This window comes from Sinocyclocheilus anshuiensis, unplaced genomic scaffold, assembly GCF_001515605.1.
Source record: "Sinocyclocheilus anshuiensis isolate Anshui unplaced genomic scaffold, SAMN03320099.WGS_v1.1 scaffold101, whole genome shotgun sequence".
Taxonomy (NCBI): Eukaryota; Metazoa; Chordata; class Actinopteri; order Cypriniformes; family Cyprinidae; genus Sinocyclocheilus; species Sinocyclocheilus anshuiensis.
The window spans coordinates 3,032,961-3,050,017 of record NW_015540892.1 but is presented as its reverse complement, the minus strand read 5'-3'; the positions used below and the strand labels follow the sequence as shown (position 1 = coordinate 3,050,017).

Here is a 17,057-nt window from a genome sequence, read left to right as displayed (position 1 = left end):
TCAAATGAAGGCCCGCCTTCTGAAATACGAAATGTGCTGTGATTGGTTAGCTGGGCCAGTGTGTGTTGTGACTGGCACCACTCGGCGCCTGGTCGGGAAATGTCATGTAGTCCAAACGAGTCGTTCGTTGTAGTTTTTGAAAAGTTAAATAAAATAAATAAAATATCTTCTTTTGAAGTGGACTTTGAGCTTTGTAACATTGCAGATCTTTTTTAAGCAACATTAGCAACATTACAAACTAACTAAAGTTGAAAAAGTGAAAAAGCATAATAACTCAATTTACTAGCAATCACATCATAATCTACACAGTGCAGCTGGTTGGTTTCTGTTACGTCATAAGTAAATGAGCTTAATATAATAACCAAATACAATAGCATTGCCATGTAATTGAGCAATGCGAAAACTGCTGATACTACTGCGGGACATGCTTAGTGCTTAGATAGGTGTCGTATTCCCATAGGTAGATGGGGATCAGCTGAAGGTCAGCTGATGGACTAACGTGTAATGTGACCTGCCAGAACTAACGCTACGCTTGATTTTCATGTTTGGGTGAATTGTACCTTTAATGCTTGAAACTGATGCCAAGACTGATGGCACAGTGCTAGGAAAAGCTTGGAGAACGTCTTGGGTTTTGCAGCCAGAACAGTAAAGGCTGATGTGGTCTAATTACTACAACGGCATTCTGCTTCACAGACTGTGGGCGAACAAAGTGCATCCTGGTATGAGAGTGACTTCCTGCTTAAACAGGAAGTAATGGATACCAAAAAAAGGTAGAAATGTATGTATGTGAAAGGAGAATGTCTGTGTGTGAGAGAGTAATGTATGTATGTGAATCAGTAGAAATGCATGTATGTGAAAGGAGAATGTATGTGTGTGAGAGAGTAATGTATGTATGTGAATGGAGAATGTATATGTGTGACAGTAGAAATGTATGTATGTGAAAGGAGAATGTCTGTGAAAGCAGAAATATATGTATGTGAAAGGAGAATGTATGTGTGTGAGAGAGTAATGTATGTATATGAATGGAGAATGTAAGTGTGTGAGAGTAGAAATGCATGTATGTGAATGGAGAATGTAAGTGTGTGAGAGTAGAAATGTATGTATGTGAAAGGAGAATGTAAGTGTGTCAGAGTACAAATGTATGCATGTGAAAGGAGAATGTAAGTGTGTGAGAGTGCCAGAATGAATTATGGCTTGTACAGCCCCTCATAAAAAAGGGTGCTTTATTCTTCCCATTATATGCAGCAGCTATATTGCTTGTTTTATTAAAAGTGTACATAAGGTGTATTTTGTATGTCAATTTTATTCTGTTTCCTTTTCTAGCAAATATAGAGTACTGTGACAAAATTGTGTCAGATTTTGTAATTATGCTTTTTTGCCTCCCAATTTAACCCCTCAATACCTTTTACTGAAATACAGAGGTTTAGGTTTGAGTCTGGTGAAATGTTTGAATCATTTATAGTCGGTTTGTGTATTAAAAGGGGGATCAACTGACCTTTGCCCCATTTTTGCATAGTAAGGTGACAAGTGGCAGATTTCCAGCAGCTGAGGCGTAACAGAGGGAGGTCATGCCGTTCTCCGACTGCCCATTCACTGGTGCCCCACACTCCAGGAGCAAAGCAGCCATCTCCAGGTGGCCCAGGTGAGACTGCACACACAGCACTGGTGCACTGTTCAACACCTCAGTACGGTAACACACACTTGCCCCTCCCAGAATCAGCAACCGGGACACCTGCGGACAAAGGTAAGACTGGTTTTAACAAGAAATTAAGTAACTGCTTCAATTTTGAAAGTTCAATTATTAACATGCTTTAAAAATCATTGTCACAATGTATAGGCTCAGTTACAGTTATTCACTCGCAATTTACAATAACTTTGATTTGATTTCAGCACTCAAACTTCAATTTAAAATCTACAGCTTCAGTCTACAGAATCAATCTACATTCACAATCTACATCTTCCATCTATATCAATTTACATAATCAATCTATAGCCTCAATCTAGATGCAATCTCAATTTACAGTCTACATCTTCAATCTATAGCCTCAATCAATAATTTCTAGGTTAAATCTACAGCCTATCTACATCTTCTACAATCTTAATCTTGAGGCTGTAGATTTTAGATTAAGGCTGTAGTCGATTAGAAATAGATGTAAAACAACAGCTTCAATCTACAGCCTCAATCTATAACCCAAATCTATAATCTACAGCTTCAATTTGCATGTTTAATTTATAGCTTCATTGTATAGCTTCAGTTAACGTCTTTAAATCTTTATCTATAATCTACAGTTATAATTCACAGATTCAATCTATAGCTTCAATCTACAATCTACAGCATTAATCTACATGTGCAATCTACATACTAAAATGTGTATCTTCAATCCACAGCCTATATCTACAATTTACAAATGCAAGCAAATCAACAGCCAATCTATGCCTTAATCTACAGTATATATTCAATATACAGCTTCAATCTATAATCTACAGCATCAATCTACATATGCACTCTATAGCCTCAATGTATAGCCTCAATGTACAGCCTAGTGGTCGACCGATATTGGTTTTTTGACAGCCGATGCCGAAATTAATCATAACTAGTTATAATTAATTATAAATATTTAGATCCGCTGTAGATATTTACTTGACCTCTCAGGGTCAACTGTCTGTCAATTCTAAGAACGTTAATTTCCTGGTTAAGTAAAATAAAGTAAAGTTTTATTATACTTAATAATATATATTTTTATTTGAGGGTTGTGGTTTTTTGTTACTAAGTGCGTGACGCTCCTGCATGAACTCATAGTCGCCAGTTGGGGCGAAATGAACGCAACCTGGCATTATTTCTTTTTTGTGGACATGGGCAGTGTGGTAATGGAAGCTTGATTTAGATGCTGGATGAAACGAGAACACACTAAAAGCAAAGGAAGCAGAATCGCATTTATTTATACAAACACAGCAGGAATTAATGAGCAGCTCTCCAGCCAAATGGCTGTCAAGGACGCTGGCGTGCACACACGGACTCAGAGTGACGCTCATTTCATTAAAACTCCGTAGGAGAGGAAATTACAGGGAAAGCGGAGTCTAGACTGCAATTAACAAATAATAGATTTAATAAATAAACGTAGTCATTACGTAAGGCATTTTTCAGTAAGCCTCAGTGCTAATTACTATGTTCTATGTGACTTATGAAATCTTGTTCATTGTGGATGACTCAGAACTCTGTAAGGCTATAGCTCTTCTTGTGCGGTTTAATGCGTCAGCCACGGTAATTGTTGGAGCAGTGTTCTACAATTCAGGAGTGCAATGCAGTTGTTCATTTTTATTCTTTACTCAAGATTTATTCAGCTTTTTTTAAGTGATGGTCGCATTGGCACATTGAGGACGAGTATGTGTTTGTTTTTTGTGTGTGCACATCCTCAAACCTTGACATTGGGTGTGTAGAGGTTTCTGAGGGAGGAAAGAGCTGCAGAGAGGCTGTCTGTACTGTAGCTGATCCACAATGGATGCAGAATACTTGACGAAACCCCAGTTCTCTTACCGTGACCCTGAGGACAGAGGATGAGAGTCAGGAAGAGTTAAAATACAGGTCACATCACTCAAACAACAGAGAAGGATTTTGAGCATCTGAGATTCCTACCTTGAATATGTGAGCTTTAAGAATGTGGTGGCCAAGCTCCATAGTTTGCTGGCGGTTGAGTTTTCCTTCTTGACGTGAAAGCATGAAGGCCATCAGAGCGTGACCACTTCTGTACACCACACATCAATAACAATTCATCAAAAATCACCATCATAATGAACACCATCATCCTGATTCATTATAAAAGCACCTTTCTTGAAAGGTCTCTTGAGTAGAGAATAGTTCCTTTTAAAGTTGGACATATTTCCCTTCACTCTGATTAACACAGTCTAAATCAATGCAGTAACCATGTCTTGAATATTTCAAAGGGGACTTTTTTTGGTGTGGTCTTTTTATTCAAAGGAATTATGTGAATAGAGGATTTAAATGAATTTGAGAGAATAAAGATCGAGAAGAACAGTGAAAGAACCAGAATGATTTTTTTTCAATTTTAATTATTTGCAAATAACATTTTATTCACTCTTATCTGTAAGGTAATTATGTGAAAAAATTATCATTTATCAATTTATGAATTACATGAAGAGTGTAAATGATTTAGCCAATATTTTCATCAAGAATGTGAAATTAGTAGTTTGGATCACTGGATATTACTGTTGGTCATTTAAAATTTCTATTATATGTTTAGCTACTTACATCGTACCATCTTGCACTCTTTCACTGTTAAAAACTAAAGCATCATGCTGGAATTCATGTTTGGTATCTGTGAACATTAAAGCCTGCCAACTTTGATTTGATTGGCCATCTCAGTCATTTTCACATTGAGCGTTGTTTGACTGCGGAGGCAGAGCAGTAAAAAAATGTAACTTAAAACTTTGTCATAACAACAAACAGAGCAGCATCAAAAATATCAAATATTGGGGAGGGACTTGTCCCCCTCAATGCCTCTAATGGTTACAGCCCTGGTCTAAATGGCCCTACAGATGCTCAATGTTGTCCTTATAGACAGCAAAGTTTTTTTCCCTCTGAATCACAGTCCATGAACTTTTATTTTTATGAGTCCATGTTTGATCTGTGTTAAGTGGGTCACTCTTCAGTTTATAACAGTGATGAGGCCTTTCTAAATGAGAACACTGAGTAATGTGTGTGTGTTTAGGTGGAGAGATAATTGAAGTGTCTACAAAATGAAAGAGAACTACACAAGAGTAATTTCATGTTCAAAGGCTACACACACTCAGATGCATTTTAGTTACTCCCTTTCTGAACTCAATTTACAAACCAAAGAATTACACATAATAGATGGCTGACCTGTACAAATACTTCACACGCTTTGCCATGTGATTGCTAAGGTGTTCTGATCAGCTGTAGCACATTGCTATTAACTTTCTAAGGTGTTTTTGAGAAGTTTTGGTGGCATGATTGCCCCCCAAACCAGTTAAAGGTACTATATGTAAAAGTTTTCATGCATTAATTGCTTTTTTTTATTGCCAATGTGTGAACAGGTTGTAATGCGACATAAAAATGTGACCTTCCTAGGTTTCCTATAACAGTCTGTACACTGATTTTTATGTAAAGAATACAGGTTGGTTTTGCCAGTTTTTATCTGGCTATTTACTCTAGACGTACACTCGATTCGCGTTCGAGAGGGTTCCTCGAGCTGAAGGGATCCCCCGAATTTGGTGCGTATTTGCCGCGCCGTTACGGAGATATGGCAGTTCAAAGTTTCAATGGTTTTCCATTGACTTAAGCTTTAAAGCATTTCATCCAGGTCGCCAGTAGCAAACAATGGAGCGCGCTCTGCTGGACAAACTAAGTAATTACACCATTTCAAGCATTTTATCTGTGTTATATGTTCTGTTAAAAAAAATTTCATATCGGCGGCATATTCGCTGATACCGATATATCGGCGACAGGCTCATATCGGCCGATAATATCGGCAAAACGATATATCGGTCGGACTCTAGTTCAGATGATATATTTCAAAGCATTTGTCCTGTTTTTGTACTTAAAACGCTATTGTGAGTAGGATTAATTTCTTCCGCATCTCATCCAACGCTTCCATTGCTAATTCCAAAACATAATTTTAAACCTAGTAACGGAGGCTTGAGCCATTGATAGTAGCACAATAGGAACTGCCAGCGATGTAAGTGATTAGCTAAAAGCATGCCATACGAAACAGACACCTGCCATTTTTAAAAAGCCTTATAAACACAGTTTAAATATACACAAAGTAACTCCACGAGCATACTAAATAGCAACAAGATGGGCTGATGCCAAAGTCCAGGCACGTCTCTGTCCTCAATCCACCAGTTGTTGACGCTTTTGAATTCTGTGCTTAGGGTAGGGACACACCAAACCAACGCCAAAGAACTAGCGCTGAGGAAAGCCAGCTGTGCCATTGCCTTGCATTGGCTGTGTTGGGGCAAAAAAAGTTGCACTAGAACACACTAGACAGACTACAGCCAATGGTCAACTAGCATATACGCTCTGCACTTGTGGGAGACAACAGAACTCTGCCAGGTGGTAGTAGTCTGTATTCGGCATTCAAACAGGGAAACTGGATGAGCAAGAACAGTGGATATACAAAGCAAGCAGGCACCAGTGGCGGCCTTTCCTGGATCATGTTGATTAGCTGGTCTTCGACATCTTGATTCCATAAAGCCATAGTATTATTATAATAATCCTCTGGTCAAATTAGGTGACAAGAATGACAAGTGTCTGTGCATTTCATCTTTATTCCGTCTTTGGTTTGCTTTTGTCAGTTCTGTTTTTTCTTGTGCACTCATTTGCCAAGCTGAATAGCCAATCAGAGTTCTCTTTTTTGCCGACAGACTCCGGCACCTATTCGACATCCAGAATCGGCTGAAAAACAGCGACTAGAGCCAATGGTGCGGAATACACCAAAAAAAAACTAACGCTGACAGACGCTCAAAAACCACTCGACATTGCCCAACGGCCAACCGTCAGCTTGGTGTGTCCCAGGCTCTAAATGACATTGCTGTCAGCCGGTTTATGTCACTTCAAAGTTTCTACTGCCTGTGAAAATGCAACCAGGAAAACTGCCCTAGGGAAAAAATGGTTGCTAGTTCTTGTAACTGAGTTCCTATAACTACCCAGTGTGAAAGCCCCTAATTTCTTTCTTCTGCTGAATACAAAATATGACATTTGAAAGAATGTGGGTAACCAAACAGTTGCTGGTCCCCAATGACTTCCATAGTATGGAAAAGACGACTGTGGGAGTCTGCTATGGAAGAATACTATGGTAATGATGACAAAATGTTCATTTTTGCCTTTAAGGTTGGCCAAGCTAGTTAAGACCTTCAGGAACACTTGATAGTTACAAACAGGTACGTTGTAGCAGAGTTGCAACTGAACTCTGCAGAAAGGTAGATTTCCAGAAAAAGGAGTGGGCACTCCTACTGGAGATCTACCGCATTTCTATGCACTTTCTGGAAACTGGCAATGCGAAAATGGCAATGCGCTACAACTACTGTGAACACCTTAGCAACTTCATCCTTGCCTTAACAAGCACCAACAACACCAAACTGAACTACTCTTATTTGTGTCAGACAAAATGTCAGCACTGCTTACCTTGGGTCGCAGAGGAAGTCAGTGCTCTCGCCATCCGCCCTCCATACAAGCCACTCCCTAAAGGAGGGGTGGCAGAACATGCGTGTTCTGTCTCGACGGCCAATCAGAAAGCATGAAAGAGCATCCATGCGCTGTTGGAAGTCCTCCCATTCCAGCTCTCCTCTCATGGACCCAGCGTTTAGTGCCCGGAAGAGCTGTTCATCCGTCAGAGGGTGCAAAGATGCCAGAGCCACATTTAGCAGTGGCAATACTCGTTCAAATGCTGAGGCCGATGGGAATTTCATGTTGCACTGCAGCAGGTAGAGCTCAGACAGAGACACAGGTATAACCTTATAGCTGGAGCTTTTAATGACCAGGTGACCCTTCTCAAACAGGTCGAGAGTTAATTTTAAATAAAGATATGAGCCTTGGCTGCGGGCGACCAGGTGGGCGCTGAGTTTAGAGATGTTTGCCGGGTCGGCTTTGCCATTGATGGCAATGTTGCTGAGGATATCAGGGCTGTGGTCTATACGGTGCTGGATGTAGGAGGTGAGGTCAGAGGTTATATCCTTGTTGTCATGGAAATCATCCATAGAGATGATGGGAAAGGGAAGGAGACTGGTGACTTCCTGTGATGATCAACAAAAAAGCCAATGCAAAGAGTTATAAAAATAACATACAAGTTGTTGAAAAGGTACTCTTTGTATTTATGTTGATATGTTCATATGATTTTGAGAACCTTTAAGAAAATTTAAAAACCTTTAAATGAAAAAAAAAAACAATTTTAAAATATACACTACTGATTTTTACATTTTGAAAGAAGCCTCTTATACTTAAATTATGCTTTTATCATATCAAAAATAAACCGTAATAACAGTAACAGTAATATTTCCAAATATTATTACAATTTAAATCAACTGTTTTCTATTTGAATATATTTTAAAGTGTCATTTATTACTGTGATGGCAGAGCTGTTTTTCAGCAGTCATTACTCCAGTCTTCAGGGTCACATGATTGTTCAGAAATCATTCAAATATGCTGATATGGAGTAGGGCTGCAACAAACGATTATTTTGATAATCGATTAATCTAATGATTATTAGAACGATTAATCATCGATTATTCAGCTGATTAATCAGTAGACATTTATTGATTATTCAGCTTTTGCAATTTTTTTAAATATTGAGATATACATATTCTAACAAATAAATTAAGGTAATCACTTTTCACGCTTTTGAAAGTCATATTATGTAATTACAGTTATACAATTAATTTACACACATAAATAAATATATTTGGCACACAAAATGAGATAGCAGAGAAACTCTTATTCACCATTTAATTAGCTATATGAAAAAGTAGCTGAATGACACATCATTCTGCCTAAAATATCTTTTTGTAAGTCATATGGATAAGAAACAAAATAAAGGTTAAGTGACGTTTTATTTTTGGATAAACTAATATTCACAACATAATCTCTCTTAAAATACCTTATAGGGTTATGATAATCAAAACAGTCCTAAGCTAGATCAAGCTTTGGTCTCTGCAAACCAAACTATAACGTTAATGAAATATTTTCCGCCCCACTAATAAAAAGATTTTATCATTTGCTAGCTCCACACTAGAGAGCTGTTTTATAACAGAAAATCAAGTTGTAATTCTAACTGAAAGTAACACTGACTCTGGTTTTTTATGTTGAATAATACTGTAAAGCTACTTGATTTAAGGCTACCTATTGCATAAAATACTATATAAATAAACGTGACGTGACTGGACTTTACTGGAGTACTGAACTGCAGAGCTCGTGCAAACATCCACAGCACTGTAATCAGATGTGTTTTAAACTGCTGCTTTCTCACCGCTGTCAGTTTTTGATGCGTTTATTTTGTTATTGAGAGGAAAGCGTGCAGTATATATTGACATATTCATCCAAACGCCGCTCAGCAGCCTCAGGTTTGGCTGCATTTGCTCTGAAGCACTGCCGCTTGCCACAGTCTTGCACTACAGTTCCACACTGGTCAAACCGCGTTATTGCAGGCTCTTACATTAGGTCATATGAGATCAAACGACTACTCGACAACAAAAATATTTGTCGACAATTTTTTTATTGTCGACGTTGTCGATAATGTCGACTAATCATTTCAGCCCTAATATGGAGCTCAAGAAACATTTCATAATTTTTTTTTTTGCTGCAGCATGGTTTCCACAAAAATATTAAGCAGCAAAAACAGGAATACATTTAATTTTAAAATATATAAAATTAGAAAATGTTTTTTCTAAACTTGAATAATATTTCACAATAGGGGCTTTCGCACCGCATATTTCTAGGAACTTAGTTCTAGGAACTTGCCAGCAGGGTGGTTCCTAGAGAACCAATTTCTCCCTCAGGCCGTTTTCCTGGTTGCATTCGCACCGGCAGCAGGAACTTTGAATCAGCCGACAGCGACGTCTTTAGCCTGTGTTATACCTTCCGCATGAGCAATCCGGACGCGTACTCGGACAGCATGGACGCGGACTACTTGTATTTATACTACCGAAAGCCTACCCTGATGGTCCGCTCAGCGGGTGTGTTCCATACATGCGCAGTAGATCGACTTGAACAGTAAACAAACATGTGAACAAACAATTGCCCAGAGTTATTGCACATCTGGCTGTCTTTATATTGTTTTATCGACAGATTGTACAGGTTCGAGTAGCAACGGGCTTCTTCACACAGCATGTGCAGTTGGTGCTTTTGTAGCCTACTGACCATGCGTACTTGTCCACGCGGTCACAAAAAATGGGAGGCACATGGATGTCCGGCAGAGCCTCCGCACACACTCTCTGGTGACGATTTTTACATCATGCATACCATAGCAGACCCTAGCGGACTCGTGCATGCGGAAAGCATAACACAGGCTTTAATGTGCGGCATTTACATACGTCAACAACCGGTGAATGGAGAACGCCGTGTTTGGAGCTATTTTTGTTGTGTGTTTTGGGTTTTGTGATAATGGAGATTGAATGTAAATGCACAAAGTTGGGCTAAGAGACTTTGGGCTAAGAGACGAAATCTCCTATGACAACTTGCAGTGTTACATATCGAGGCTGAGAAAAGAATACAACACTGCAGACAACAGGTAAATGCCATTATCGCTGTTTTCCATGTTCATGGAGTAAGTATTTTTACATGGCTTTTTAAAAATGCCGGGTAGCCGGTGTTTCGTATGAGTTTGGCTAATCAGTGTACACTTACGTCACTGGTAGTTCCTATAGAACTGTTTTAGACCCTACTCTGAAGTAGGAGCTAATTTAGTTCCTTCAAACAGAGTTCCTAGAACTAAAACCGTTCCTAGTTCCTCTGGTGCAAACACGCCAAAAAGCGGGTACTTGCGCCAATAGTTCTAGGAACTATGAAAGGTTCCTCCAGTGTGAAAGCCCCTAATATTACTGTTTTCATTGTATTTTTTATCAAATAAATACAGCCTTGGTGAGCTTCTTTCAAAAACATTTAGAAAATCTCAATTATTCCAAACCTTTGATCGGTACTGTATTTTTCAAGGTTTTGTTTTAAATATAAACATCACAAATTGTTAATTAAAATTTTTGGGGAGTCACACCACATGACATTTTACAATCTGAACTAAACTTCCCATGTGATAAAAAGGTCAGATTATCTGATATGTCTAAAAAGGCTTGACACACAGTCATGGGGGTCTGCAGGGGTCCTCCCTATGACATCATGTTGGTTGCACCACATGACTGATCAATAAATTACAAAACAACAAAACTACACAAAATGGCCATTTTTTGAAAATGCCTGTATAATTCAGATACTGGTAATACTGCTTTCTGCCTGCTGCAATGAAAAGACATTTAGGCAATTAAATATGAAAAAAGGCTGGGTTTTTAAAGGGATGAAACTTCACTGGCTGTTCTGCACCACAGCACAAGAGTAACGACCACCAGCCTTCCCAAAGAACTCCTATTTTTTGAATAATTATAGTTCCTTTCAGATTACAGTTTTGTGCTGTAACCACTGACAACAGGCTGCCCTTGATGACTGCAAGAGGGAAAATTAATGAATACTACAAGGACCACAAAAGTCTGTTCATTTTTATCTTACTGCACATCCTCATCATCATCTGTATGCGAATCACGACAAATGTTTTCCAATCAAAACAACTGCAGGAATAATGTAGAATAAACACCGGAAGCCTGGTTGTGTGGGTTGTCTGGCACTTTTAGGTCACTGCTCTGATAAGTTCAAAGAGAGAGAAAGAGACAGTGTACGTGTGTGAAAAGTGTATAGGGACACACATAGCATCTGCGCCTTATCCCCTCTTATATAAGCTTGGTTCCTGCAGGCCGGAGTCCAGCTCTGATCAGACATGGATTACACACACCCACCCTACAACACTAGCCACTGACCAGCATCCAAATCTCTCCACCGCAACCGTTCTGAAAGCTCAAATTGCAAAAGGCACATCAGGACACTGAGCATTTTAAACCTTCTCAGTAGTCTTACCTCGTATTTAAACCAGCAAAAAAATAAATTAAAAAAGTCCAGTCAAATTAAGGGTTCAGCCTATGCAAAAAAAAAACAAAAAAAAACTTACCACTAGGTTGACCCTGACAGTCACAATCAGTTTAAGCCAAATAGGAAATTTAGAGATGATTTTGGTGATGAAAGATGCAATGGTGTCTCCATAGTCTGGTTTGTGGAACTCTGCCTCATTAAGACCGTCCACTAGGATGATGTAATCTTCTTCTAGAATCTTCCGCTCTGCACAACACAACACAACACAACAGAAACACCATGGTTAGACGAACTAGAAGTCAAATGCGGGCCCTGAGTTTGTTAAGAGTTGGGCATTACGTGGGTGTGCTCAGGTTTTTCTTTTGTAAAGTTAAGAGGAACAATGTGCACTGCTGAATTTGTGTACTAGGTGATTGTAGAACACCCAGCACAATAAAAACCTGCATGCTGCTTTCTTTTACCATATGAGTAGGAAAAAGTGGCGGCAGTCTGTATTCTCTTCTCATAGTTTTTGAGTACTTGCCATTTGACAAATAGCTGCAACCTTCAGAATACAATTTGTTGAAGGAATAATTCACATAAAAATGAAAAATATTTCACATTTGGAGCTCAGCAGCACCTATCCATATTCACTTTCATTGTATAGAGTAAATTAAACTTTCTACCTAACATCTGCTTTTGAGTTCCACAGAAGAAAGTAAATCAGGTTTGGAACAACATGAGGGTGAATAAATGATGGCACAATATTAATATTGGGGTGAATTATTCCTTTGAAGTCGCAAACGTAATTACTTCCACAGTGTGGTGCTTTCTGAAGTGAAATAAGATCTTTGACAAGAAAAATAAATGTAGGGGCAGGACCTGATTTTATTGATCAACAATTGACTGGATCATGAAATGAGGGCATTCAATACCAGAATAGAGGAAAACCTGAATGCAATTCGGCATTCAATTCAGAGGATTGAAATACAGCCAATACCTACTTTTTGAGAAGCTTTTTATACTGTAACATGGATGCTGAAGGTCACGGTTACTATTGAAAGCATCTTAACATATACTAAAGTAATATTTATTTTTCAAATCTATCATTACTTGTTAATATTGCTGCAATAAAAAAAAAATCTATTACACCCAGGCCATTAATCAGAATTAAATTACTACATTAATATTGGTATAATTAAAGTAATGCTGCATTAACTACAACAGAAGCTTAAAACAATGCTTAATTAGCTCTTTGGCTATAAATTAATATTAAAATCAACTAATAGCTAGCGCAGCCTACTTTGACAACAGCCTCAAAACCACATTTTGACCAAAGATTACATTAACTCCTTTTTGGAAGAAAACACCCGACAAGTGACATTGAGTTTATCACAGTGAAAAATTTAACTGCTTATCTTGTATGTCTAAAGTTTTTCTCTAATTTTCACACATGGAATATTCACCACAATAAGCTACCAAATCAAAACATGACAAAAAAATAGCACACGTGAAAGGTGCAGTTTAATGAGACTGAGACTGACTCATCTTGTATGATCTGCAATATATAAGAAAGCAACAGCTAAATAAACAAATTGTCATAAAGACAAAATGTATTAGTTTTAATACAAAATCATGCATGTATTATGATCAGAAATATTTGCACCCTGGTTTTTAAGTACATAGGAATTAATGTTAATTTTACCCAACATTATTAAAACAAAGGCTGTTTTCTCTACTTTTCTCGATTGTCTCTCTAATCTGATGTTACAAACCAGGAACACTGATTTTCTATCAAGAGTTCAGAGTGACAGTTCTATGTCTTCATTTCCATACTCGAAATTTGCTCTAGCCTCATTCTCTAAAATTCCTGTTAAGTCCTTCATCTGTCGTTCCTTGTGATCCAAGCCGTTTCTGAGGACCATCTGTTCACATCCGTACTGGGCCAAATTAAATGAGGCAAGAGCGCTCTTCTCCCCCCATTACCCCTGAGTAAACATATTTAGTTTTTATGTGATGGTGTGATTAATGACAGTAGCATGCGATGCGTCTCACCTTTACGTAGAAGTGTGAGGGGCTCCAGGACTCCCTTACGGAAGGCGGCAGCAGGGTCCTGGACGCAGGAGCGTAAGCTGAGCAGGCTCTGCAGGTGCGTCTCTCTGAGCAAGAGCTCTCGATAAGCATTGAGGCGAGGAGCTCTGCACAGTAAAGCGGACACACTGTGCACAAACTCTGGGACCAGGCATGTGTATGTGTTATCAGCCTGACAATAGTGATAGGCCACCACCTACAACAGAAGAAACAGATAGGAAAACATTGAAAGTGGGAGATTTGGACAGGCCCAAAACAAAAAGAAAAGAGTTGTTCAAAGGGATTGCTCACCCGAAAATGTCATTGTTTACTACTCTTTTGGTTCTATGGAATTAAATGGAGAAAAAATATACTGACAGCTATGGGATGTGTTTCCTAAAAGCACTGTAAACCTAAGCAGATAAGACAAAATTGACAACAATGGCCTTTATTATCTACTTTTGCTTACAATGCTTTGGGAAACACATCATGTGTGGTCAAGGCTCCAAGGTGACAAAAAAATATCATAAAGTACCATAAAAATGGTCCATGTGACTTGTGTGCTTTATTATGAAGTCATTTGATGGCTTTGATGAGGAACAGACTGAAATTGATATTCACTGAAAATCTAGACATCTTTATGGTGCATTCATGAAGGTAGTAGAAATGGCTGTTTTATGAATGAATCACTCTTTTGAATCAAATCTTTTATTCATTTGTTGATCCATTTAACAACAATAATCTGAATGATTTCGTAATGAATCTGAATGATCCAGTTCAGTTCAGTTCAGTTCACTCAGTGACTCGATCCAATTGCAGCAGAGGGGAAGATTATCAGTGACCAATGAATTAAATTTCAGTCTGTTTTCACATTAATAATTTAACTTCAGAAGACTTGGAATATAAAAATATCATATGGATGACTTTTATAATAAATAATCCCTCTTCCTAACCTTTCCTCACCAAAATTAAATAAACGTCATTAATGCGTCAATGTGGGCAGTCATGTGTTGAAATCGTTACCTTTGCAGAAGGTAAGAGTCTAATACAAGAGTCTATTTTGGAGCTTAGTTTAAATGCTCTTCCACTGGGGAGGAGATTTTAGGTTCTGAAAATTACTGCACTGTAGGTTTTCAAAGCACATGGAGCTCTTTTATCTTTTATCTTGATCAAGGAGAATCTGATTCCTCATGATATAACCCCTTTAAGATTTGTTTGAATATCATGAGTCCCAAATCATTCTGAAATGCCGGAGAATCCAAGCTTCTGAACAGAAGTGAGAATGAAATCGTGGCCTGAAACGGCTTTCTACTGACAGATGGCTGATTAAAAAGACGTGACTAGAAGACTCAACAGAGAAGGTTCAGGTCCAGATGTAAACGGAAAACACGCACAAAATGTATGTTTTTCTATGTTAATATATTACGTATTAATAGAAAATTTTAACGTTGAATTTTCAGCAGCCATTACTCCAGTCTTCAGTGTCACATGATCCTTCAAAAATCATCATGATAAGCTAATTTGGTGTCAAATCTCCTATTATTGCCTTATGTTGAAAACAGTTGTTACTTAATATATTTGCTAAAAATAATCATACATTTTCTTCAGGATTCTTTGATAAATGGAAGAGAACACCATTTATTTGAAATATAAATCTTTCGTAACATCATGCATGTCTTTACTGTCACTTTTGATCAGTTTAATGCATCATTTCTGAATAAAAAAACTAATATATACGTTTTACTGACTTGGAACAGTAGCATTGTAGCAAGTCATTTAACTTCAGTAATGACATTCAGGGAAGAAAACTGCTATGAAAAATGTAAATACCACAAACTACAGATATTCCTAGATGTAGACGATATCAGATTTCTTAGAGGAAGGTTGAGTTTGTCAGAAAAAACACTGCAATTTGCTCTTTATTATTCACAGGGGTTGTATGAGAAATATACACTTCGACACGGACAAGTATGTCTGTTAAACACAGACTAACCTGACCTCCTCAGTGAAACCTAATCCTGTCCGAATGGACGTAAAGTGTGTACCTTGCTAGCCAGGCGTTTGACTGCCCCCTCTCTGTGCCGGTGTGTGTCTGGGGTCGGGGGGCAGCTGTTGCTGTGAAGGGGACTCTGTGATGGGGGGTTCAGCTGATTGGTTTGATGAGCATCAGCCCCTCGATCTACAACACAAACACACACAATTCCTCTATTATTTTACATAAATTCAATGAATATAGGTATTGCAGCAGGTCTTAAAATCTGAGGTACTAACACATCTCAGTTTAAGTTTACATATTCAACAAAAGCCTCGAGTCTATGTGATCCAGCACATCTTCAAATTTCTACTTTTGAGTTTCTATTATTTCATATAGTTCTGCAATGACATGAGGGTGAGTAAATACAAAATGTTAAACTATTCCTAAAGGGACATCTTACTCTGGGGTGTAGCTTCAGGGCTGTTGGAAGCAATCTGTCTCATTCGTCCACCATGACAGCTGAGAGCCACCAGCCGTGAGATCACTGCCGTCTTTCCGAAACCGATATTACCTATGATGACAGCTCCTCTACCCTCACCGGCATCTCCTCCCCCCGTAAGCACCTCCTCCAGCCGATGAAACAGCCAATCACGACCCACAAACACTGCATCCATAGAGACGCTGGGCACCTCAAACAGCAGGGGTTTGAGCATGATGTCCACTGGTTTGTAGGGCGTGAGACGACCTGCAGGATTCAAACAAAACAGGTGTTAAAGGGATAGTTCACCCAAAAAAAGAAAATTACGCCCATGATTTACGCCTGGCGCTGTGTGGAGTACTTTTTATGACAGATTTATGCACTTCATTTTGCTTCAAAATCTTGACCACTATTCACTGCCATTATAAAGCTTGGAAGAGCCAGAACATATTTTAATATAACTCTGATTGTATTCGTCTTAACGAAGAAAGTCATACACACCTACATTAGGATGACTTGAGGGTGAGTAAATCATGGGGTAACTCAAACAGGCAAATCAATGCAGGACATATTTTAAATCATAAAGCCTTGAATAGCTTGAATTGAAAACATAAAATTAGGGCTGCACGATAAATCGCATGCGATATTTAACGCGCATCTTATCAGTAAACCCGGTTCTGTAATCAGCGGTAAATCTCCATCACCTGCGTGCTTTCACATTGAGCAGCATTAACTACACAGAGCCGTTGTTCACTGACGAGCTGCGCAAAACCACGTTCATATTCGCGCGATTTTTTTGAGCAGCTCTTCAGTGAACGACGGCTCTGTGTAGTTAATGCTGCTCAATGTGAAAGCCCGCAGGTGATGGAGATTTACCGCTGATTACAGAACCAGCT

General features: G+C 38.6%; 1 protein-coding gene across 2 annotated transcripts in view; it reads right to left on the bottom strand.

Moving 5' to 3' along the window:
• The window catches only part of LOC107688874 (protein TANC1-like), a 137,652-nt gene that overhangs the window by 19,440 nt on the left and 101,155 nt on the right, over positions 1–17,057 (bottom strand). For both annotated transcript variants that reach the window (XM_016486701.1, XM_016486702.1), the window contains exons 9-16: positions 16,144–16,428; positions 15,754–15,887; positions 13,694–13,925; positions 11,739–11,905; positions 7,163–7,770; positions 3,635–3,743; positions 3,420–3,542; positions 1,496–1,732 (exon numbers count right to left, since the gene is read on the bottom strand). In XM_016486701.1, coding sequence (XP_016342187.1) covers positions 1,496–1,732; positions 3,420–3,542; positions 3,635–3,743; positions 7,163–7,770; positions 11,739–11,905; positions 13,694–13,925; positions 15,754–15,887; positions 16,144–16,428 — 1,895 coding nt within the window. The remainder of the gene's footprint in view (positions 1–1,495; positions 1,733–3,419; positions 3,543–3,634; positions 3,744–7,162; positions 7,771–11,738; positions 11,906–13,693; positions 13,926–15,753; positions 15,888–16,143; positions 16,429–17,057) is intronic.